Raw genomic sequence first — 26224 nt, 5'->3', positions numbered from 1 at the left:
CAAGAATGCCTTGATCTACACCAAACAAAAAACAGATGATCAATATCTCTCACTCTCGCTGGCACACACACACCCACACAACAAACACAATCTAGAACTTACACACAAACTTCCCACACATCTCTATGTCTAGCCAAATTAATCAGTGCTCAACATTATCAGTCTCTCTACTAGTGATCCATCCTCACTCAGAAGGGAGAGAAAGAGGGGGTGGGAGTAGAACTACAGTGAAAGAAAGGAGAAAGCAAAGAGAGAACGAAAATAAGAGGCCCATACAGAAACAACAGATTAGGATTGTTACCTATTTCACTTAATAAAATGCAGATTTTTTGATTTTGTGTGTGTGTGTGTGTGTGTGTGTGTGGGTGGGGGTGGGGGGGGCAAACTGTGCTGTGATGAAGGGCAACCCTCTACATTGCGAGTTAATCACTTACAGGTCACACTATAGGTGTCTTCATCTACTATGTGCTTCATTATATATACTTACAAAAAATAAGTACAAATATGTACAAACACATTCAAATTGTGTTTATGTTGTATAGCAAAACACTTTAGCTGCTACTAAGGTGGATATGGTTAAGGTTAGGGACAGGTTTAGTGGTATGGGTAGGTTTAAGGGTGGGTTAAAAGTTAAGGGACAACAGTGTAATTATAGATGTCATTACAGAAATTAATTACAATAAGTTAATTGTATCAAATGATTAATTTAAATGTTAGTACAGCAGTTAAAGAGACCTAATATTAAGTGGGACCCAATTTTTTAAAGTTTAAATGTTAAGCTTTGTTAAACTTTTAACTGATGTCAAAAATCTGGTGATTCTATTGTCTATGTGTCTGCAGCGGTTGAAGGGGAACAATTTTAACTTTTTTTTTTTTTAATTAATTATAGCTACTTATGAAAAATAAGTATACTTCAAGTTAATTTTAAGTATACTTAAGTAATGCTCAAGTATATTTTTAAGTATACTTTATGTAGTAAGTATACTAATATCAATGTATAATTGCAAGTGTACTATTTCAATACTGCTTGGGACTAAATTGAAATTGCAAAGCTTGGAACTAAATTGCAATTCAAATTTAAATATAAGGAAGTCATTTTAAGTTTAAAAGTCTGTATTAGATTTCATTATATCATCAGATGTTAAAAGAGTGGAAGAAGACTTCAGTTCCCAGAATGCATTACTAATTTTAATCGAATTGCGAATTGCGACTAAATTCCTCTTTATATCATGAACAGATAATATGGCTTATTAAATATTTCTGTAGAATAGACTGAAAGAACTGGTTTAAATGCTTCTTTTAGAAGGGTTTTGATTACTACTGGGTCATTTCATGTCAACTCAACCAGAGGTCCATGGCTCCATGAGAATATTTTTAAACTGTACACACTTTGAGTGGTCAAAACCCAAATGTGGCTCACTGCAAGCAGCTGTGGTTGCTTTTCCCGGGTCTATTAACTCATGGTAGCTCCAGAATCAGTTAAAACAGGGGTGTCCAAACTCGGTCCTGGAGGGCCACTGTCCTGCAAAGTTTAGCTCCAACACACCTGCCTGAAAGTTTCTAGTATGCTTAATTAGACCTTGATTAGCTGGTTTAGGTGTGTGTAATTGGGGTTGGAGAATCTTACGAATAAACAATTAAGAGCAATTGAATGTGCCTCATCTGGACCATTTCAATGTACTTTTGGCACTTCTTTAACCCTTATGCAGTCTTCGTTTGGGAAGTACACTCAGGGTCTTCGGGGTGTCCACAGACCCCAGGCAACAAAATGCAATTTTGTAACAAAATACTTGTAAAAAAAAAATGTAATTTTACTCTGTTTATTAATGTTTTTACTCCATGTTTGTACAGTTTTTGGAGGATTTATCATATTTTTTTTTAATTTATATAAATAAATTAAAAAATATATTTTTTAAATAGGTTTTTATACAAACAGCTTTTTATGTAAAATTCACTTTATAAAAGACCCACATTTCAAAATTTCATTCAAGGGGATAACATGGATAATTTGACATGGTTTAGTGTAAGATTTTTGCCCATCTTTTGGAAAATGCAGTTTTAAAAGTAAAAAAACTATCATTTTTACCAGTAGATGGCTGCAGAGCTCCACTATATGCTATGTGCTATTTGAATAACTGAAAGACATCTTTTCATAAGTTTTTTTTTCAGTTGGATTCATATCTAAATATCTAAATATGATTATTTAATCACTGATCTTGATTGGATATTGATGATACTTTGTGATTCATGATGTTTTAAATACAATGGAGTTTGAATACAATGTTTATGCCTGATGAAGATCTTACGATCGAAACGTTGCTAATAAAGTGTCTTTTTTATTGTTTTGCAAGTTGATAGTGTGCGGGATTCATTTTTTTGTTTTTTCATATTTTGACTATACCGGTCTTCTTTCCTACGCACCTATCTATCACCTACAGGTGTGCGACGTTAATTATTAATTGATTGATTCACACTCAGTTGCTTGTTGACTGATATAATTGTTTGTTTAACGCACCCTGGGGCTTGCAAACATTAAAACATGTCTTCATTTCAAGATATCAACAGTTTGACTGAGATTTGCGCCAATACATTGGCATTTTCTCTAGAAGAAGCGGAAAAGATTCTCATTCCAGAAAAGGACATTGATTTTATTTTATATTGATTTATCACAGGATGAACATCGAGTACAACTTGAAAGACTTTATCATAAAGAAATACGTCTGAAAATGCATGGATCTACATTGAGTGAATATTGGAGGAATAGGAGAATTCCACGCGGTCTGAGAATACCAAAACCTCCGACACTGTGTAAGCGGAACAAAGTTTTTTTTAAAGAGATGGAGTGAGATTCTTAACAAGTGTTCCATGGACTTGATGCTTCTTATTGTGGAACAAGTTTCTGCTGATGTTAGAGAAACCCATGATCACATTGTTACATTGGAAGAGAAGATTAAGTCTACTTCTCAAATTGATTTTGACTCCATTCTTGATTCCATAAAAACTTCTACGGCTAAATATCGAGATAATTTGAAGGAAGTCAAGTTGAAGAAATACAAACGTGATACAGAGGACTATCTTCGCAATGAGGTATATCCATGGGATATCAGTTCAGCATCTACAGCCACTATCTCTAACATCAGCAATGGTGCTTCTTATGAGACCAGCCAAGTTCGTGGATCATCTAGAACTACATCACTCTTTCGTAAGCATTCGAGAGAGACTGGTTCCCCTTACGACTTCGGGCCTAGTGATTCCACGGAGAATGAATTCACAATGGACAGTGACTCAAGTGCTCAAGGTTCTACATCTTTTTTAGGCAGGCGTGCTCCCCTACGCAGACCAGAGAGAAGAAAAAATGCCGAAGAGGCTCAAGGGCGCCAAAGAAACTTACCACCGTGGACTCGGAGCTTCTTAAAGAGACGGTAATTAATATTTCTGAAAAAGAATTGTCTGTTGACCAAATTGGGGTTTTATCTAAAGGACTTTCATTTGTTCCAACGAGTGGTGTTAATGCTTTTGGCCTGAAGGTTGATTTATTCAAATGTTTTAGACAGATGAAATTATGATATTTTTTTTTCTAAATCTGGGTCTTAGATTTACACCCTTTAGACCTAAGAGTACTTTTTGCCCACATGTGTCGAACCATACTATTCATACTTTTTGTCGGTTGGTTGAACAAGATGTTATGAGAACCTGCTCCTTTAGTAAAGATAAGTCTTATAATCTTTCTTTGAATGAGAAAAAAGCTCTGACAGAATTGATGAATGATCCGAATATTATTATAAAACCAGCGGATAAAGGAGGAGCTATTGTAGTTCAAGATAAGATTAAATACCAACACGAAATTCTCTCGCAGTTACAAAATTCTAGGTTTTATAAGAAACTGCCTAGTGATCCTACGAGCCACTATCAATCTGAGATTTTTTCCTTTTTAGAGAATGCAAAAACACAAGGCTGGATATCCCAATCGGATTTTAACTTTTTATATTGTCAACATCCGATTAGACCTGTTTTTTATACTCTTCCTAAGATCCATAAGCACTTAATTGACCCTCCAGGCCGACCAATTGTGGCACAGATGAACTCCCTTTTATCTCCTTTATCCCAATATGTTGACTTCTTTATTAAACCATATGTTCAGTCTTTACCATCTTATATTAGGGATTCTACTGACTTTGTTAATAAGATTTCTGATTTACATGATTTACCGGATGATTCTTTATTATTAACTTTGGATATAACCAGTCTATACACAAACATCTCACATGAGAGAGGGCTTAATGCCCTTAGACATTACCTTGCTGCACGAGGTGATGCCACACCACCTTCAGAGTTTCTTGTTGAGATGGCTTCATATGTTTTGAAATATAATTATTTCAGTTTTGATAAGGATTTTTTTTCTTCAGATCAGCGGTACTGCAATGGGTTCGATCTTTGCCCCTAATTATGCCAACTTGTTTATGGGTTTTTTTGAGCATTGTTATGTATTTAATTTTGAAAACAATCCTTTTTGTTCACGTATTATCAAATGGTATAGATACATTGATGACATATTTTGTATTTTTTTGGGAGACTATGATGAGGTTTGTGAATTTGTGTCCATTTTAAATGATTTTGTTGACGATTTTGAAATTTACTGTGGAGGTTAATGTTTCTAAGGTACATTTTCTAGATATGTGGGTACAAAAGAATGAAGGTCAGTTGATTACAAATCTATTCACAAAAGAAACTGATCGCAACACGTTGTTACTTGCAAACAGCTTCCATCCTACCTCTTTGAAGAAGTGTTGACACCCAAGTGTCAGTTTTTTAGATTGAGGAGAATTTGTCATTCAGATACAGATTTTATTGAAAAATCGGAAATTATGAAAAATACATTTTTAGATAGAGGATATCCTTCTGAATGGATTGACAAAGCATTAAGTACTACTTTTCAAAAGACTCGTTCTGATTTGTTAAAAAAGAGGTCAAGAAAAGTGAAAAAGCACTCCTTTACTTTTATTACGACCTATTCTTCTAAGTCATTCTTGATACGATCCATTTTTAAAAAATATTGGTATTTATTATCTTCTGATCCAGAACTGAGTACAATTTTCCGACACCCTCCACTGATTGTATTTAAACGAGCGAAAAATCTAAAAGATCATGTAGTACACGCTCGTTTTCAAAGTGGTATTACTAGGTCCTCTCAGAAATTAATTAGTCCATTACAAAATGGAAATTATCGCTGTGATATCGCAGTGTAACAATACAACCTCATTCTTTTGTCATCCTAGAACTGGGAAGAAATATGGTATTCATTCTGTTATCACTTGTACGTCTACACACGTTGTTTATTTGATTCGGTGTCCTTGTGGTTTGGGCTATGTGGGAAAAACTTCACGTCAATTGAAACAAAGAATCAGTGAACATAAAAGTTCTATCAGAAGAAAAGATGTTAACTATCCAGTCGCTGCCCACACTCAAAAAAATAACTTGTTGGTCTAACTTAATTCAATTATGACACCTATTTCCACACAGTTGAACTGATTTATTTGAACTTAAGCTAGGTTAATTGTACTAATGAGTGAAATTCATCCTAATTGAATGAGATCACACCAGTTTCATTTGACGTATTCTGTGTATGTTTCCTGAACATAATTCATTCTTGTTGATCCAACCATTTTTTTTGTTTTGTTACCATCATGGTGAAGATGTGCGCTTGTGCTTAGGTTTTGAGTAGCTGTTGTACACAGACATACATGTTTCATGACCATTTAGAGGGGAAAAGCTGATGACCATATGTAGACTGTGTAAATTTTGTGCTGGCCCTCAAACTAATTTATTTATATTTCTATAAAAACTAAACTAAAATAACACTTTTCATATGCTAAGTAACATTTATAGCATGCAAGAAATGATCAGATAAAGAACTTCTCATTACTGGCTTGAGCACAGTTAATGCTCGTTGAGAACAATATAAATTTGTTTTATGTAGCCACCTAGAGCCTAACCACAAGGTCTACACTTCAGCATAATGGTAACCTCAAAAAATCGACATAACATAAACTCTTTTAAATGTCAAATATAACTGAACTTCAAACTTTAAAAGGTATTTCCCTTTACTAAAAAAACACATTAAACAGCACTTAAGTTCAACAATTACTGTCCCAATCTTTACCTACGCAAAGCATGCTGGGAACTAGAAATCCACTGCCCAGGTTCAATCAATGCAACATAAATGATTCATGTAGTCCCAACACAAATGGTTTAGGTTGACCTAACATTTTGCAAATTTAATTTCATTTAACATAATACAATTGAGTGCGAATGCCAATTAAGTAAAAAACTAAAGATTTGTGTTGGTTCAGCTTATTTTATTTAAATAAACTGAACAAGCAGCTAGAATCATTTTTTTGAGTGCAGTTTTTATTGTTTAATCATGATTTTTCTTCCTTACGCTTCTGTGGGATTGAAAAAGTGAGTGTGCCACCTAGAGGGGGCGATATTGAATTGCTCTTACAGAGATGTGAATTGTTCTGGATTTTTACCCTTCAGACTTTATCACCTATGGGTATGAATGATGAAGCATTGTTTAATGTGATGTTATGAAATATGATCATTAGATATATATCATTAATAATACTCCTTTATATTTATTATTATATATTCTATTTTATTATATAATTGTTGAGTTAATAATGTGATGTGGTATTAATGATTATTTAATCACTGATCTTGATTGGATATTGATGATACTTTGTGATTCATGATGTTTTAAATACAATGGAGTTTGAATACAATGTTTATGCCTGATGAAGATCTTACGATTGAAACGTTGCTAATAAAGTGTCTTTTTTATTGTTTTGCAAGTTGATAGTGTGCGGGATTCATTTTTTTGTTTTTTCATATCTAAATATTATGAAATCACAATTATAACAATAAAGGGTACTTTTTGTCAAAGTTTAGTATTTTTGTAATGAAAAAAAAATATATAGTTTTTCAATATTGTTACATTATGATGAAACTCCACTGTGAAAATGGACAAAATTCATCCTCAAAATCAACATTTTGGAAAAATTATTTTTTTTCAGTACAAAAAATGCTAAACTTTGACAAAAAGTAATTTTAATTGTTATAATTGTGATTTCATAACATTTAGATATGAATCCAACAAAAAAAAAACTTATGAAAAGATGTCTTTCAGTTAGTCAAATAACATAGCAAATAGTGGAGCTCTGCAGCCATCTACTGGTAAAAGTTATTTTTTTTTTTACTTTTAAAACAGCATTTTCCAAAAGATGGGCAACAATCTTACACTAAACCATATCAAATTATCCATGTTATCCCCATGAATGAAAGTTAGAAATGTGGGTCTTTTATAAAGTGAATTTTACATAAAAAGCTGTTTTTGTAAAAATATGTATTTATTTATTTATATAAAATATGAAGTAAAAACATTAATAAACAAAGTAAAATTACATTTGTTTTTTAAAAAGCAGTTATTTTATAACAAAATTACATTTTATTGCCTGGGGTCTTTGGAGACCCGAAGACCCTGAGTGTAAATTTTTTTTTTTTTTTTACACTAACATAAAAACAAGCTATCACTCCGATTGTTTTTTTCTTTGTAGATCTAGAAAGTGTTAACAACGGTACAAAGTTTCATGTCATTTGGACAAAGACAATTTTTTTATTTTTTATTTGAGCAAACGTTGTTTGGGGTATAAAAAGACCCCAAAGACCCTATAAGGGTTAAATGCACACATTTTCCCGCTTACTAATTGGAGCATACCATTTTTTACAAATTAACTCTTGCCTCACAATGATTAATAAATAAATACACAAGATGATTAAGAACAAGAGTTAAAACAAGTCAATAAATACAACAAATAGGACGGATAAAACCAATACAAACATTTGCACAAACATTTCCATAAACAGTTAAAATGAGCGCTCCCATACAGTTCACACTCTCTTTAAGGCCACGCTCACTCAGCTAAAAATGGAAATATAAAACGGCAAACCCCATGTAAATATTATAAAATTCATAGGAATAGTAAGAACACAGTAAATATTTTTATTTAATATTTTATTATAATATTTTGGCTTTCATCACTATTAATTTTTTTTTTAACAAAATCAAACATTTTAGTAGGAGAAATTTCCAAAATTTGGTTGATCTGACATGGAATGACCCTACTGTCTGAAAACTAAAGAAGCTTTTGGCACCTTCTACATGTGCCTGTGCTTCAAATTTAGTTTGGTATAACCCACTGCATCACTCATAACACATTTAAATGTATTGTTGTTGTTAGACTGTCTGTAGCTTAGGGCCTGTTGTGTTGTGTCAGGCTCATATCAATAGAGCTTAATGCACAACAAGGATAACACATAAGCACAACAGTCTGCCAGAACGAAGCCAGAACCATTTACTATTGAATTTACTGTTGTCCACAATTCATCTTTTCATTTTTCTCTGCGACACAGACAAAAAAAAAAAGCATAGGAGGCTGGGGAGAAACTAAGAAAGAGAGGGAGAGAGAGTAAGGAAGGGAGTAAGAGAGAAACTGAAAAAGCAGGAGAAAGAAAGAAAAAAATCTGAGGGGCAAAAGAGGGAAACAACGGAAAAGAAAGAGACTAACGTCCACTGTCAGTTTGAGCCTCGATGTGCACCAGTTCTGCCTCTTTATCCAGACCACTCAGCGCCCTGAAAATGAAAAAAGGAAAAGACAGAAAACAAAAAAGAACAGAAGAGAGGAAAACAATCAGGAAGGGCTCCAGTGGAGAGGAGATGAAGAAGGAAGGAAAGAGAAGGAGGTACCAGCAGGGGACGGACGGATGAGCACGGTAATAGCATGAGAGTGATGGTGTGATGGAAGAGGAGAGGGGAAGGATGGAAGGATAGTGATGGACAGCATAATTCCACTGTTCCAGTAGGAGACAGTCTGTCTCCAGTGAATCCTTATTGTTGCTCTGATAGCAATTAATCACACACAGACACACACACCTCACTCCCACAAACCATTCTCCATCGCATATACACTTTCATTTCTTACCTATTTCCACCTGTAACACACACATTCACTATCATATCCTCTTTCTGAGTTTTTAATCATCTTAACGTCTTGACTTTTGTTATCCATATTTTCTTCCAAGTCAATTTTAACACGGTCATAATCTGATATTAAATCATTCTTACAATCCAAAATTAAACATTTCAGTAAAAATCTGATATTACACCTCTACAGAGCCCTAGTTTGATATTAAGACCCTTTTACATTCTCAGATTAATATTTATCTCAGTCTGAATTTGAACATCTCTCTCATTGCACGTCTCATATTAAACCCCTTCTTCGAAACTTCTCTTTCAATTTCAAAAAGGTTGTTCCCTTTCGATACTTCACTCGTACTGCGTATGGGGAAAGGTCTCCCTTTTTCCCCGCTGCTGAAGCCTTTTCAATAACGCAGTGTAACTGCACTGTCATTGGTTCACTCATAGACAAGTTGTTGAACCAATGGCGGCGCGGCATAGCTGCGCGGCCTATGGCGACAAAGCGCGCGAATGTTCCCGCCGAAATGGGCGGGGTTAAGGGCTATATAAGCGGGCGTTTCGCCATAGGACTTCAGTGTTTTCTCCTTCAACGACGACCTCTACTTCTCTTCGCTGATCTCCGCCTGAAGCCGAAGAAGCTCGCCGCCTTCCTGCTCTCGCCGCCGTCTGAAGACGCTCCCGCAGCGGACTCGCCTGGACTCGCCGGTTGAGGACAGCGCCGGTGCCCTCGCAGACTGCAGCTTCCAGCGCCGTCGCCGAGTCGCCGCCTCCCGCTTCCCACTCCCGGCCGCTTCCTGTGCGTCCCCTGCCGCCATCCGGCGCGCCGCCTGAGAGCTTCACCCGCGGCTTAACGCCGTTCTAAAAGAGCGCTTTCAGCGGTTTTAACCGCTTCCAGAGCTTCCGCGGCCCTCGCCGCTCTAAAAGAGCCACCCAATTGCAGTTTTCACGGCAGCGGCGTCTTACGATGCCCCGTCACTCATGTGGTACGTGCAGGGCCCCCCTGCACGACGACGATGGACACAGCGAGTGTGTCGCCTGCCTGGGCAAGCCCCATGCGGACGGCGCGCTCGCTGGAGACTCATGCCTGCGAGTGCATGAGTCTCGCTTCCCTGCGCTCGCGGGTCGCCTTCTTCACGGAGGGCGATCTCGCCGCCCAGCCCCCGCGTGCCTCGCCCTCTCCTCCTAGGGAACTCTCTCCCGTTCTGTTCTCCCACCCTGAGCAGCGTCCCTCCGCGGAAGCAAGTGACCTCGTCTCATTCGGGGGAACGGACGACGAACAAGATGACTCCATGTCGCTTGCGGCTTCCGAAGGGGAAGGATGGGCTGGCGAGCCGGAAGACCCCGCTCCGCCACCTCCCTTGGAACCCATTGAGCATGGCCAGGGCATGGATGCCGAGCTCTTCCTCATCCTGTCTCGAGCCGTAGAGGAACTGGACCTCGAGTGGGCCCCTCCAGAGGAGCCGTCTCGCAGCCGCCTGGACGAATGGTTCCTGCCAGGCCGCCGCCAAGCACCTCGCCAGCGTTCAGCGCCCTTCTTTCCTGAGGTCCACGAAGAGCTGACGAAGTCGTGGCGCGCTCCTTACTCCGCCCGCCTCCACACTACGCACCGCTCCGCCCTCACCGCCGTCGACGCCGCCGAGCAGAAGGGATACGAGCATCTGCCACCCCTAGACGAAGCGGTGGCTGCTCACCTCTGTCCTCCCGCGGCTGTGGGTTGGAAAACGAAGAGGGCCCTTCCTTCCAAGCCCTGTCGCACCACTTCTACACTGGCTGGACGGGCTTACACCTCGGCGGGCCAGGCTGCCTCCGCGCTCCATACCATGGCCATATTTCAGGTCTTCCAGGCCAAACTCCTCCGCTCATTGGACAAGTCTGGAATCGACGCGCCGGTTTTCAAGGATCTACGCAGCGCCACTGATCTTGCCCTGCGAACCACGAAACCTACGGCCCAGGCCATTGGTCGTTCCATGGCCAGCCTGGTCGTGTTGGAGCGCCACCTGTGGCTCAACCTTACGGAGATCAAGGATCTAGACAAGACGGCCTTCTTAGACGCCCCGGTCTCTCCTTCTGGTCTCTTCGGGCCTGCAGTGGAAGGCTTCACTGAGCGCTTTACTGCCGCGCAGAAATCGTCTCAGGCTATGAGGCATTTCTTGCCAAAGCGCTCCAGCTCCGCTTCTGCGTCTAGCCGCCCCAGGACTGCGCCGGCTCAGCAGAACAAGCCAGCCCCACCTGCAACACAGGCAGCGCCACCCCAGGAGCATCGCCAGTGCTCGCGCCCTCCCTTCCCGAGACGCCAGGGACCCCGGCCCAAGATTGTGCTGGACCCGGTGCCTCCGAAGTCGTCCTGATTCGTCAGGAAGGAAGAGGATGGGGGATCGTCCCGTTACGACCGGACCGCCCCAAAAGCTCCCACGAGTAATTTCCCCTCCGCCTCGTTTATTTCCGGGCGTGGGAAACATGCTCCAAGTGACAGCTGGGCCCACACCTGTTGCGCCCACTCCAAACGCCGTTTTCACGGCGAACTATATTTTACCTCATCACAAAAAGAGCAAATTTCCTCTTCCACCCCTCTCGGTGTACGACCCCATCAACGGCGGTCTGTCACCAAACATCATTCAACCCCTTGCCACTCGGGCCGAGGCCTGGCAGGCCATCCCCGATGTGTCAGAATGGGTTATGGGGATTGTAAACCAGGGCTACTCGCTCCAGTTTGCACGACGGCCCCCTCGCTTCGCCGGGGTGCTTCAAACATCGGTCAATCCGGACGACGCTCATGTCCTCCGGGCCGAAGTTATGTCATTGCTGGAAAAGGGAGCTGTGGAAACAGTTCCCCCATCAGAGAGCGAGATTGGCTTTTACAGCCGCTACTTTCTGGTCCCCAAAAAGGATGGCGGTCTCAGACCCATCCTAGACCTCAGACTTTTGAATCACTCCCTCATGAGACGGAAGTTCAAAATGCTGACGCTGAAGCAGATCCTCGAGCACATCTGCCCCGAGGACTGGTTCTGCTCGCTGGCGAGAAGGATGCGTATTTTCACATCCAGATAGCCACCCGTCACAGACGATTCTTGAGATTCGCATACGAGGGGGTGGCGTACCAATATACGGTTCTGCCCTTCGGGCTGTCTCTGGCTTCTCGCACTTTCACCAAGTGCATGGACGCGGCTCTTTCCCCTCTGAGGCAGATGGGAATCCGGGTTCTGAATTATCTCGACGACTGGCTCATCTTAGCCCGTTCGCGAGACGAGCTGGAACACCACAGATCCGTGCTCCTCAGCCATCTACAATGTCTGGGTCTCAGGGTCAACTTAGCCAAGAGCTCGCTATGCCCCACTCAACGAATCTCGTTTCTGGGAGCAGTTTTCGACTCGGTCCGTATGACGGCAGTAGTCTCGCCAGAGCGCGCCCTGGCAATTCAGCAGCTAACGGCATCTGTCACGAACAAAGCCTATCTCCCTCTGAAGTTTTTCCAGAGGCTGCTAGGGCTGATGGCTTCCGCCTCCCCGGTGCTGTAGCTCGGCCTTCTTCGGATGCGGCCTCTTCAGTACTGGTTGACGTTCCGGGTTCCTCCCAGCGCCTGGCGGCACGGCCGCTTATGTCTCAAGGTCAATCAGGCCTGTCTTCTAGCCCTGAAACCTTGGATGGATCCAGTATGGTTCGAGCGCGGAGTCCCCTTACAGGCGGTCTCACGAAGGACGGTGCTCTCAACAGACGCCTCCAACTTGGGCTGGGGCGCTGTGTGCGAGGGCAGACCGGCCTTCGGCTCGTGGAGCCACGACGAAAGCCGTCTACACATCAACTGTCTAGAGATGCTAGCAGTGATGAAGGCCCTTCAGTTCTTTCAGGCTTACTTGACGGGACGTCATGTCCTAGTTCGGTCAGACAGTATGACTGTGGTGTCATACTTGAACCACCAAGGCGGTCTCTCGTCCAGCCGCTTATGCGCTCTGGCGAAACGTCTTCTGGAATGGGCTCTTCCGAGGCTTCAGTCGCTCAGAGCGACTCATGTTCCTGGCAGGAAGAATTTGGGTGCGGACATGTTGTCACGGAGCAACATCCCCTCCGACGAGTGGATGCTCCACCCCCAAGTGGTCCTCAAGATCTGGGAGTTCTTCGGGAAGGCAGAGATAGACCTCTTCGCCTCAGAAGACAACTCTCATTGCCCAATATTTTTCTCGAAGGAAGTAGATGCTCTGGCCCACACATGGCCCAGCACGCTCCTTTACGCTTTCCCTCCGATCGCACTGATCCCCCAGGTCATCAGGCGCATCAGAGAAGACCAGCACAGAGTCCTTCTGGTGGCCCCGCTCTGGAGGAACCAGGTTTGGTCCTCAGAGCTATTCAGGCTCTCCCTGGGAGCCCCGTGGCCGATTCCCCTGAGACGGGACCTCCTCTCTCAGGCAAACAGAACAATCTGGCACCCACAGCCGGAGCTCTGGGCTCTGCACCTCTGGTCCCTCGATGGGAGCCGACTAGCCTCCCCGGGGACGTCCTAAATACCATTTATCAGGCTAGAGCCCCGTCCACGAGACGCCTCTACGACCAGAAGTGGTCAGTCTTTGTTGATTAGTGTTCGGCACGCAACATAGACCCTGTGGAGAGTGACGTATCTTCCATACTGTCTTTCCTCCAAGAGCGCTTGGGAATGGGGCTCACCCCTTCCACGCTTAAGGTTTACGTAGCAGCCATTGCGGCGTTCCACGCTCTTATTGCTGGCCAATCAGTGGGGCGAAACGGGCTTGTGATCCGTTTTTTGAGGGGTGCTAGGCGATTGAATCCTCCCCGCCCTCTCACTGTTCCCCCCTGTGACCTCTCGTTAGTCCTCAGGGCCTTAAAGGGAGCCGATCTCAGGCCCCTAACGCTAAAAACCGCTCTGCTACTAGCACTAGCATCGGTTAAGCGTGTCGGCGATTTGCAGGCTCTCTCTGTGAACCCTGCATGCCTCGAATTCGGGCCTGGTGACTCTAAGGTCGTTCTGAAACCTAGGCATGGCTACGTTCCTAAGGTGCTCTCAACTCCGTTTAGAGCTCAGGTCATTTCGCTCTCTGCTCTTCCTCCCTCGGCGGACGAACTGGAGCCTGAGCTACTCTGCCCAGTCAGGGCATTGAGGACCTACATAGAGCGATCGCGGTCCTTTAGGCAGTCGGATCAGCTCTTTGTTTGTTTTGGCGGCCGCACCAAAGGGTCTCTGGTCTCGAAACAGCGCATCTCCCGTTGGATAGTGGATGCTATTAACCTGTGCTACTCCTCACTGGGTACTAACTGCCCCATAGGAGTCAGGGCCCACTCCACTAGAGGAATGGCTTCCTCGTGGGCTTGGTCCAACGGAGTTTCCATCCAAGACATCTGTGAGGCGACCGGTTGGTCTTCGCCGTCCACCTTTGTCAGGTTCTATCATCTCGATGTCCCGACCTTACAAGCTCGGGTTCTCTCGGTGTGATTAGCGGCCTCCGACGAGTTCCGCTTCACTCCATCCCAGGAAGTATCTTCCTTAAGTGTAACCATGGGTCCGGTTAGGCTTTGCCTTCTTGCTTGTCTTCTTGGCCCCCTCTTGGTTGGCCAAATGCAAGCTATATCGTTCCCAGCCGTGGCACGGCGTGGTTGAATTCGTTCCCCATACGCAGTACGAGTGAAGTATCGAAAGGGAACGTACTCGGTTACTGACGTAACCTCGGTTCCCTGAGATACGGAAAGAGTACTGCGTCACTTGCCGTGCCACGAGGCTGCGGCTCAGGGTCGTCGCTTCAGTCGATTGACACTGAAGTCCTATGGCGAAACGCCCGCTTATATAGCCCTTAACCCCGCCCATTTCGGCGGGAACATTCGCGCGCTTTGTCGCCATAGGCCGCGCAGCTATGCCACGCCGCCATTGGTTCAACAACTTGTCTATGAGTGAACCAATGACGGTGCAGTTACACTGCGTTATTGAAAAGGCTTCAGCAGCGGGGAAAAAGGGAGACCTTTCCCCATACGTAGTACTCGTTCCGTATCTCAGGGAACCGAGGTTACGTTAGTAACCGAGTACGTTTTCTTGTGAACACAATGTATTTTTCGCAAGATCTCAACATAACAAACGCATGATCTCGACTTAAAATTCTGCATGTCGCTTACTGTTTCTTGTGTGTGAGCCACGAACTGCAGAAGTCTCGGTCCCTTGAGTTGGCAGGCAATGAAATTAAAGATAAAATTGTATCCTCAATCTCAATTGTCAAAGAGTGATTTGGAAGTGGTCCATCATTGAGCTATAACAGCTTGAGTGAGTTCCTGATCAATTCACTCATCTACATTGCAGAATCATAAGTACACTACTGTTCAAAAGTTTGGGATCATTTAAAAAAATAAAAAAAAAATCATAATTTTATTCAGCGACAATGCATTAAATTGAAAAAAGTGATAGTGAAGACATTTAGAATGTTTCCACTAGTATATATACAGTTTCCACTAATATATTAAGCAGCTCCTTTTCAACAATAAAGGTTTTCTTGAGCACCAAATCATCATATTAGAATGAAACAGTCATAGATCATCCAGGTAACCACACACAGTATTAAGAATCAAGGGTTCCCAAACATTTGAACGGAGATTTTTTAATAAATTCAGCTACTTGTCTTGTGGATTATATGTAAACCTCTTTTATGTAAAATATCTTACTCAGGACAGTACTAAATAAAAAATAACATGCATTTTGTATGATCTCTCTTATTTTGTTAAAATTATTCACATTTTCACAGATTCAGCAAGGGGTTCCCAAACTTTCGTATACCACTGTACAGGGCTTGAAATTAACTTTTTTGCTCACCAGCCATTGTGGCTAGTGGTTTTCCAAAGTTACTAGCCACTCAGCATTTTCACTGGCCACAATTTTGATGTTGGTAAATTACATTTTATATGATTAAAGTTGACTTTGTTATGCTTAAATTACTTTATTTCGAGTCATTTTACTTGATTTAGAAGATTTAAAACCCTTTCCAACTTTTAAATGCAGATTGACCACCTAAATCAAGACTACATTGTATATCAGCTGGTATGTACAGGTGGGCAAGAGGTGGACAATATGAGCATGGGCTAATATGAGAAATTGTATAAGTTATTTGTGTTAGGCTATATAAAACAACAAAGAAGCTAATTACAAAAACAATAGTAAATTAAAAATAATCTTTTTTCAGATACACTAGGTTTATAGATACACATATAGCCTACATTTATTTAACATCTTTTGTTGTTTGATTAACATTAATGACCTATTTAATTGGGCAGCATGGACGTAACTGACGCATATTCAGTTATTACTCACCTGTTTACGTCCACTTAAGCCATAATCGACTGTAGTTACGCGAGATATTCCACACGATGGACATTTAGACATCTATGTGCACGTGTATTTGGCTACTCAGGCGTGAGAACTGATCTTGCTCGCGACAGAGAGAGAGAGCGCATGCGAGAGAGCACTTCTGTTGTGTGTCATTTAGCGCAATTCTGCCTATCCCTCCTTCACTAACTGCACGTAAATAACGAATTGTGTGATTGGATTGTAATGTTGTGCTACGACGATCTTCGACGATCCTTTGGCTGTAAACTGAAATTATATTCAACCCGCCAAATTGGCTAGTGGGAGTGGCTGTCTTACCCACCACAGCTGAAATCTACCCGCATTTGGCGGGTTGGCGGGTGTTAATTTCAGGCCCTGCTGTATATACAGTCTAAAAATGCTGGGTTGGGTTGGGTTGGGTTGAAAGGTGGGTTGAAAATGGACAAACCCAGCAGTTGTGTTAAATGTTTGACCAACCTGCTGGGCAGTTTTATTTAATTACATTTTTATTAATTAAACATATTAATAAATGTTCATTTATTAAACATATTAATACATGTTAATTTCCAAAATACTTTGAGTTCATTTTAAGTAGGCCATATAGTAATTTAAACAATAGTTGATTATATTGTTTCCACAGCTCATCGAGCATGTGACAGGCAACCAGTTATTCTGACTACACCCCACAAAAACACACATATACACATGCAAACTCACACTGATGGGATTAAAATATAAAACCTGATCAAAATTCCACACATACGATAATATGAATTGCAGGGGGAGAGAAGTGACATGAGATAGATGGCAACAGATAGAGAAAGAGAGAAGGGAAAGAGGCATAGAAAGTGTGTGTATAAGTTTATCAGTGTCAGTGTATTGGATGTAGAGAGTGGGTTTAATATTGGATTAATTTTCAGTATGTGATTGTGTGTGTGTGTGTGAGCAGGTATATTCTTGCAGTCAGATTAATTTTCAGTGTGAAATTGCACTGTAGGCGTGTTATATGAGATTGATGATCAGTAAAAAAAAATACTCTGCCTGTGTGTGTGTGTGTGTGTGAGAGAGAGAGAGAGAGAGAGAGAGAGAAAGGCGTACCAGTAGAATCGCCCCGGAGTTACTCTCTCATGAACAAGAATCCACTTTTTACCGAAGTCCACCGAGCTATACAGCTACAGCCAAAAGAGAAATAGACACATTCACTGTAAGATCCCTAACTACAGCTAACAAAGGTAATTATCTCACTCACACTTAATTATCCACATTATCTGCTTTTAATTGTTCAGTAGAACAAGATCCTCTTGAGACTGAGCGAGTGTGTGTGTATGTGTGTGTAGGTGTGTGTGTGTGTGTGTGTGTGTTTGTGTGTATATACCCTCTGATCATGGCTATAGGCCAGTATCCAATTCTCCTGCGTAGGGTGAAACAGAAGACTCATGATATAGAAGTTAATATTGAACTTTTGAAAAGTGGCTCCTTCATCTGAACTGATAAGTAAACTACTCTCCACTTCCGGATCAGATAAAATCAGGATCTGAGGAAGAGAGGGGAGTGGGAGCAAGAATTATATTAGCTTGATATTTTCTATCTGACAATTTTATGCATCCATATCTCTGATGAATTTGAACACACTCACCTTCCTCTTATTGGTCGGACAGACGTACAGATAGCTCAGCATGGTTCTGATCATCACTTTATCCGTCAGTTTCTCGTATGTTGTCCCAAAATCTACAGACCTACAAATACATACGGTACAAAAGGCCGTATTTTGGTAACACTTTAGGGAACACATATTCACTATTAATTATGACTTTTCCCTCAATAAATTCCTAATTTGCTCATTAATAGTTAATAAGTTAGTTGTTAAGTTTAGGTATTGGGTAGGATTAAGAAAGTAGAATATGTTAATGTAGAATAAAGCATTAATATGTGCTTAATAAGTACTAATAAACAGCCAATAGTCTAGTAATATGCAAGCTAATAAGCAACTAGTTAAAATACCCTAAAATAAAGTGGTACCGATATTTTTTATCTATTAATTTATTTAAAAATACGGTTACACTTTACAATAAGGTCCCTTTAGATAATGTCAGTTAATGCATTAGCTACAAATGAGCAATACATTTGTTACAGTTTTTAATTATCTCTGTTCTATGATGAACATGTTTTTAATTTTTGTCTCCCTCAAAATGTAATTATATTAATGGATTAATAATTCATGTAATTTGTGAAAAAAAAAAATATATCTTAAAAAATATATGTAAAAACTTGAATAATGGCAAAATAATGTACTCACATACATATTCAAAGTGTAAGATATATGTTACGTATTGGTTAGACCATATGAGTAATTAAATTGAAAGTTTTCTTGAAGGCACAGAAGATTTCCAAAACAATATGAAAGCAACACAAATCATTTCTAGCCAACTGAAGCATCTTTTAAACTAGATTTTCCTAACTTTAAAAATATTTTTTCTTTTCTTTATTGTGGAAACTTGTGCATCATTGACCCACACATACATTTAATTTAACACAAAGCACAAGCCAAATTGAAAACACAAAGGAAGAGCTAAGGATTTTTAAAGACGTACATCATGTCCTAACCATGTGTGACCAACAGGTTTCCTTTGTCATGTAATTTTTGTGTCCTCACTAAATGTGAAGATTCTGTGCAAAGCGGGCCATTATATATGATGTTGAATATACATGTGAAGCAGGATTTAAACCAATAAGATTTCACAAAGAACCAGCAGAACAGGAAATAATAACAAAATGTCTTTCCCTGGTTAGGTTGCTGGTTAGGACAAAAACTCAAAATAACATGGACATGTGGACACAGACTTATGACTTTCATATTAGGCGGGTACAATATAGGGTGACAGGAAACACCATGGGCCATGTTAGAACCCACGTCACCCACTTGAGCGCTATAACTTGATGTGTCAGGAGCACAGCGCACCACAGCAGCAGTGAAGCTGAGACTTTCAGAAGTCATTGGTGCCATTAACTGAAGCTGTTGTGTATGCGAGCATCTCCGTTCCATCGGAACTCATTAACACCATCTCTTCTCCAGCAGATACGACAGCAGACAGGAGAGTCTGCCGAACTCTTACAAGTATAATAACGTTAATGGTTTTAAGCCAGACAGTTACGCGATGTGGTGCTCGAGAAGCACACGTGTATGTGCCGTCTGAAGCATTATCTCCTCAAGTGCTCATCTCTGAATGCGCTGAGAGTGCTCATACTCTGACACTTTTACCATTGGATACAATTACAAGGCTGTTCTGAGCTGTTGAGGTTATTTGGGTTGTGTAAGCTGTAGCGGCACAGGTGAAGAGGAAGATGGTTCTCTGAGCACCCTCAAACAATGCTGAGTGCCTGCCCTAAAAAGCTCCTCTGACGTTTCTGGTCCGGTCAGACTCCCTCTCTCTCCTCCGGCAGATCTGCCCTGTTCTCAAGAGGACATTACTCCTCCTCTCAGGACAAATATGCCTGGGTACGTGTGTGTGATTTAACAATTGTATGGGCAGGCTGGATTCTTTTTAGAGCATGTATCTTTATTTTAAAACACAGGAGAGTGTGATTAACTAGCTCCTCTGAATGAGTTGTGATTTGTCTTCATATATTTTCTCCCCTTTTATGCCGCCAACAGCAACATTCATTAATCATTCATACTGTTATTACCGACATCATTTACTACAGCCTGCAAGCTGAGCTTTAACATTCACCTCTTTTAATAACATGATGCCACATCCCCCCACCCCCCCACTACTGTCTTCTCTCTTTGTTCCTCCTTCTCTCGCACATGAGCTCTAACATTCCTTCACTTTCCTCTTCCTCATTTCCTGTTTATGCCATTTCTTTTTGTGGAAGTTTGGTAATGGCTTTCTGTTTTTCTCTTTGTAAACCCCCCAGCTCACCTCCCTCTCTGAGTGACACACACCAGGAGAGGAAATCTCATCAGGGCTTGCAGCCAAAAAGAAATTAAACAAAGCCTTCCTTCAAGGTGATTGCAGTGTGTATATGTGTGTGCGTGTGCGAGCGTTTGTGTGTATGTGAGTGTTTGCAGTGATGGCATGTCGATAAAGGATGATGTCATATTACATATCTATATTGTTTGCATTATTCTTTTAATTAAAACTGACAAAAGTCCAACCAAATATCAGCTGTACTGATGATGATCACTTTGCGCTTGTGGCTGCAATTACTCTTTCGTTAAATTCCATTTACCTTCAGGTGCTATTTATAGAGTTTTTGTGTAAATCACAGCTTTAATAAGTAGATAATGATCAAACACATAACTAAAATAAATACAGAGTAAATTAAAACAGTTAAATTTAAGATGCAGAGAGGTGGTTATATTCCAGTAATACTGATAATAACATGTTGTGTTATAATTCAGGCTGATTTAAATGAGACAGTAATCATTTTAATTTTGCCCCAAAATTAAATTAATGACAAAAAACAAGAAATTCAGCATCTTCGAAATTGAAACCCCAGTTGGAAGTTCCATTGTGACTGAACGATACAGTACAGAAGCATAAAAGTAAAGAGAATATATTATTCCAGTAAGAACCAGTTAGCCATTAAAAAATTGAGGGTCTAGGGTTTTTAAATTTAATTAAAGGTATTTTAATTGCAGTGAACTTGAGATTTCACTGGGAGACATTTTAATGATAAAATAGTTTGGATAGAAACGCCTCAGTTGAGCAGGGAATTTTTAAACAGACCCTCTCAGACAGCCAGACAGAAATGCACTGCAGCAGTCTAATCTGAAACTTAAAAAAGCATACCAAAGTACGACTAGCTTCTCGCAACTTGTAAAAAGATTTTTTTAAAAAAAAAAATGTTTTGTGAATAGTAAGGTTTATAAATGAGTCAACGATTGTTCTCTGTAATGTGAAGTTGATATTAATGGGGGAAAACGTCAAAATGTGAGGTGCCAGAATGTACAGTCAGTGCTTTCTTTCTCTATACAAGCCTGGCTTACACAGCTACCTTGCAATTCTTTTCTTTCCATTGTCTACACACTATAACAAAGAGAGATAGCCAGGTCATGGTACAGAGCGTCCCAGGAGAAGACAGGGATTAAGTACTTCACCCAGGGGCATATCAGCAATGGTCAGTGAAAGTGCTTCAGAGCAGAATTTCATCACACGTCTTTGCCATTCATATAGTACGGAGAACATTTGCCACTAATGCACTTGTGGCTATTGCAAGAATGTGTGTTGATTTGTAATGGGCTGGAAGCTTAATACAATACCACAGTGTTATCAGATCATTTAATTCAGGCTGGGTCAGCAGTGCTGCAGAAGTTAGAAGGTTCAGACAATTACTATTGTAAGAATGCAAGCTTTATGTTCTTGCTCTTTTCCTAGCACCGAAGTGTACTTGAGTATTTTCATGGCTATGTTTCTTAACACACTTAAGTACAAAGTGCACTATAATAAAAGTTATGTTAAATTTGTATCCTTTTTTTGTCCTTTAAAGAAGTACACTTGATGTTTTGACTAACATAACCTAAAGCACTACTATATTTTATAATTATAATTATATTATTATTTATTGAACTGCAGTGTGTCATTTGATATTACATTTCAAGTTAATATATACTATATGGGTAACACTTCACAATAATAAGGTCTCATTTGTTAACATTAGTCAACGTCAGTACATTCTGCAGTACACTAAAACCATTTTAAAGGCAACAGGAGTAACTATAAAATTTCATGATAATATGAACCTACTGTAAGTAGTATAAAAAACTAACTGCATTTAATATAAATTTAACTAACATCTTCATTTAATTGCAATTAACATACAATTAATTGTCTTAAAACATTACATTCAGTTTGTACCTAAGTATACTCTTTTAAAGTATACTATTATGCAGTATATACTTACTGAGTACTCTTTTTAAAAGTATGCTAAAGTGTACTTCCTTATTTTCATAAGGGGTACCAGAGCAGTGATGGCCAAAAAACTCAGATGAATAATATCAAAGTTTCTGTTCACAGAAGTGGGTTTACCTCCAGAGCGAACTCTCCGTCACGGTTCCCAGGTTAAAGTCGAACAGTTTAGTCAGAATCAGGATCACCTGAAAGAAAAACATGCAGACATTTAACACCCAGCAATCTCTATTTAAACATTTCCCTAGCTACAGCGCTCTTAATGTGCTATGCTAAATGATAAAATGTCTGTCAGGCAGCCTCGCAGTGATGGATGAGAGTAAATATCAGGTATGAATTTTATTATCTTGAGATGACAGCAGAATAAGAGGCAATGCACTCAGAGCCAGTACAGCCTGATGGAGGTAATGATGATCAGGGGAAGAGAAGAGAAAGAGAAAAAAAAACATGACGCTGTACACATACGCTAAAACACAAACACTCTCAAGCTGTCAAATGTCACGCTGAAACGTGGCAGGTAAAACGCTTTGCTCTTCCCAACTGACAAAACATTCTGAGCGCACACACTCAAACAACAGTGAACAAACAAGCATCTGTCTTTCCAATGTGAATTTTTACCATAAAAAAGAAAGGGATAGAGAGAGACTTTGAATCAAAAGAAGACAGTAAGTGGTCCCTTTGCGTCTGTCTGTGAGAACACAGTCTTCAGTATCGTGTCCACACACTAATGAATATTAGTCTAAAAGGTCCAATATTTCATTTCACACTCCATGATTGTTCCCTAATGAGAGTTCAGTCAACAGGAGTATTGTCATTAACCTAAGAAGAAAATCAGGTAATAATAATTCATGAAACGGATGCGGACGCAAACACTGCTGTTATAGAAAAACCTATAACAGCCTACAGATACTGTTAGCTGTCACAGATCCCTTGTTCCCTGGACTCCATTTCCCATCATCCTCCTGTTTCCACACCTGCACTCACTTCCCTCGTCATCCTCCCATCATCACTCATCACCTGCACCTAGACTCTATCATCATCACTCCCTTTATATTGCACTCACTCCCTTCACTCCTCGTCCATTCTATGTTAAGACTAAGTGTATGTTTGGTGTTTCCTGCCTGTGTTTATTAAAGTAATTCATGTTATTGTGGAAATCTGTATCTGCCTCATCTCTACACCAGCAACACGTAACAGAAGAACGGACCTTTAAACTGCTGGATTTCCACAAAAATGGATGCATTCTTCAGCTCCCGGGCTCCAGCTTCTCCCATGCCTCCCACTTCCATGACGGCCGCAGATCGTCTCATTGGGCTCCTGCAGGTTGGTCGTTCACTGGAGAGGTATGTGGAGGAGTTCGTTGAGCTTGCTTTTTTGACTAACTGGTGTTGTGAACACCAGTCAAGATGGCATTCCAGGGACCAGTTTATGACAGGGCCCCTCTCTAACTGCTGGTGTGTAGGAAGATGTGCCACACCGTGATTGGATCTTTGGTGAATGAACATAAATAAATGTTCAGCAACATCAGATAAGATGTTGGGACAACTACCAGACACCTCTTCCAGAGCAGGAAGGGGGACATTCTGCACCCACCAAAACCAAGGAGAAGACTTCTCATTGGACGACACATTGACTCTAACCATTAAACTCATTCCTAAGGTTTAGGCAAGGACTGCCATAAAAATTCCTCTGGGTTGAAGCAGCAGTGACTGAAATAAAAAAAAGGCCATCTAAATCCATGCATACCTATGTTTGGAGGCCTTAATTTGATCTAAACTGCTTCACATCCACTCCATCTTCATGTAAAGCACAGTTTATGTTAATGGTTACTGACTGCTAAACCAACAGGTCATGGGACAGACCTGTTAACAGATAAACAGATGCATGGACGATGATTTAACCATTTCATATCGTGTTTGGTGTCTATCTGTTCCCTATGATGCCTTTAATAATTTGAAAGAGGTTTGGTAAAGAAATAATGCATGGGTAAAATGTTAAAGACACTATTTTAACACTGTACTTTATGCTATGCAAATGAATTCCACACTAGGGTAGGCAACACCGGGGCTGCTTCAGATAACAGTAGCCAATCACACTCCAGGATCGGCAAGGCGCCACATTTCAATCTCCTCCTCATCAGAAAGGGATAAATATGTCTCCCGGGTAGATACACCCTTGTTCTGCATTTCCAACTCGACGGGGAAGGAGACATTAAAAGACACTCCACGTCCTGAGTTTCTGACCTGACGAGGAAAGAAACTACAAGACAGTTAAGGTGAAGCTTTTGCAAGCAAAACCTTTTTCATTTCTTCCAGCTGCACTCTAGCTGCAAAAGGGCCTCAGCATTGAGGGACTTCATCTGACCCTTACGGCTCCTACAGCAGCTCAGCCCAGTCCACAAAGGACCTCTGCATCGGCAGACATTGCTTGTACCACACGGCTCCTCAGCGACGCAGCCAGCCTGCAAAGGAACCTGTGAAGATTCATCTGACCCAGCTGTCCAGTCCATCCTAAAGGACCCTCTTGGCGCAACCGAAGTTCAGCATTCTCCAGCCCAGCGTGGCACGACTACCGGATCGCAACTCCGCGCCCTCCCACTGCACGCAGCCTGCATCATCAGTGGAAGACGTCTCTGCTACCGGATTGATCACCCGACTGTGTGGAATGTAAATATAAACTTACCAAACCTCTTTTCTAGAGACCTTGGCATTAGTTTATACATGCAGCATATGTTATTGTAACCTGTTTAGATAACAGTTACTTGAGGTCAGCTCCATGGCAGCCCGCTGCACCTGACCCGCCCTGAAGACCTCCACTCCAGTCCACTCCTCTCCCTGCACCGGCATGAGGTCTCCAGGGAGCCCACCCCCTCCCGGTAGGCGCGTCCTCGCACCGTAGGTGGAACAATACCGTAGGGGGATAATGTCACAGATCCCTTGTTCCCTGGACTCCATTTCCCATCATCCTCCTTTTTCCACACCTACACTCACTTCTCTCGTCATCCTCCAATCATCACTCATCACCTGCACCTAGACTCTATCATCATCACTCCCTTTATATTGCACTCACTCCTTTCACTCCTCGTCCGTTCTCTGTTAAGACTAAAGCTCTATTCGGACGGGACTAGTTTTCCAAACGACGTTTGAGTAACAATTCTTATCAACCTACGTCTGTGATTTTATGTACAGATTCGGACGGGACTAACATCTCCGTGTTTATTACCGAGGTAGGAGTGTTTGTGTTTTACATGTGGGCATTTCAGAAGATCACGTGTTCAGAATGCGTGGATTGCGTATGGTCATATGAACTAAACATTTATTCTCATGATTTAATAGAACTGGGTTCCTATAATAAACCCACTGGAATAAAAAGTTTTAACTTATATAATTTACACGTTATGTAATTAAGTGCAGAAATGAAAGTACTCTTCCCTGAAACTGATATTACAGTAGCCAGTCTTAACAGTTTACGTGATTTGGCTCTTCTTGTTGATTTATTTTTTTTTATTTCTTCGCAGTGTACCAAACACATCTACATCCATTATCGGTGCGCAAAAAGCAGAAACTTGAATACCGGCGCGATAGCGAAAGATTGTACAGTAGTTCACGTTGACCAAAACACACAAGAAAAAGCGTTTTGGAAAAAACATTTTCGGAAAACACAGACATTCGCATTCGGACGGGATTAGATTTCTCTGAGGACCACCGAGTTTGACAAAAAACAGTAGGTAATTTGCTCTGGAATTTTTACAGAGGTCGTGTGAGAAAAAGACAGACATGGCAGATTCGGATGGAATTTAAAATCGCAAAGTACGTCTGTGAAACAGAAATTTCTCTAATGTCCCCCTGTGAAACTATTCCCGTCCGAATAGGGCTTAAGTGTATGTTTGGTGTTTCCTGCCTGTGTTTATTAAAGTAATTAATGTTATTGTGGAAATCCGTATCTGCCTCATCTCTACACCAGCAACACGTA

General features: G+C 41.1%; 1 protein-coding gene across 1 annotated transcript in view; it reads right to left on the bottom strand.

Moving 5' to 3' along the window:
* Positions 1-26224, bottom strand: part of sorcs3b (sortilin related VPS10 domain containing receptor 3b) — a 177962-nt gene that overhangs the window by 91968 nt on the left and 59770 nt on the right. The window contains exons 2-6 of the mRNA XM_067367933.1: positions 22373-22440; positions 17980-18079; positions 17719-17877; positions 17442-17515; positions 8625-8689 (exon numbers count right to left, since the gene is read on the bottom strand). Coding sequence (XP_067224034.1) covers positions 8625-8689; positions 17442-17515; positions 17719-17877; positions 17980-18079; positions 22373-22440 — 466 coding nt within the window. The remainder of the gene's footprint in view (positions 1-8624; positions 8690-17441; positions 17516-17718; positions 17878-17979; positions 18080-22372; positions 22441-26224) is intronic.

This window comes from Chanodichthys erythropterus, chromosome 18 (assembly GCF_024489055.1).
Source record: "Chanodichthys erythropterus isolate Z2021 chromosome 18, ASM2448905v1, whole genome shotgun sequence".
Taxonomy (NCBI): domain Eukaryota; kingdom Metazoa; phylum Chordata; class Actinopteri; order Cypriniformes; family Xenocyprididae; genus Chanodichthys; species Chanodichthys erythropterus.
This window is presented reverse-complemented; position numbering and strand designations above follow the sequence as displayed.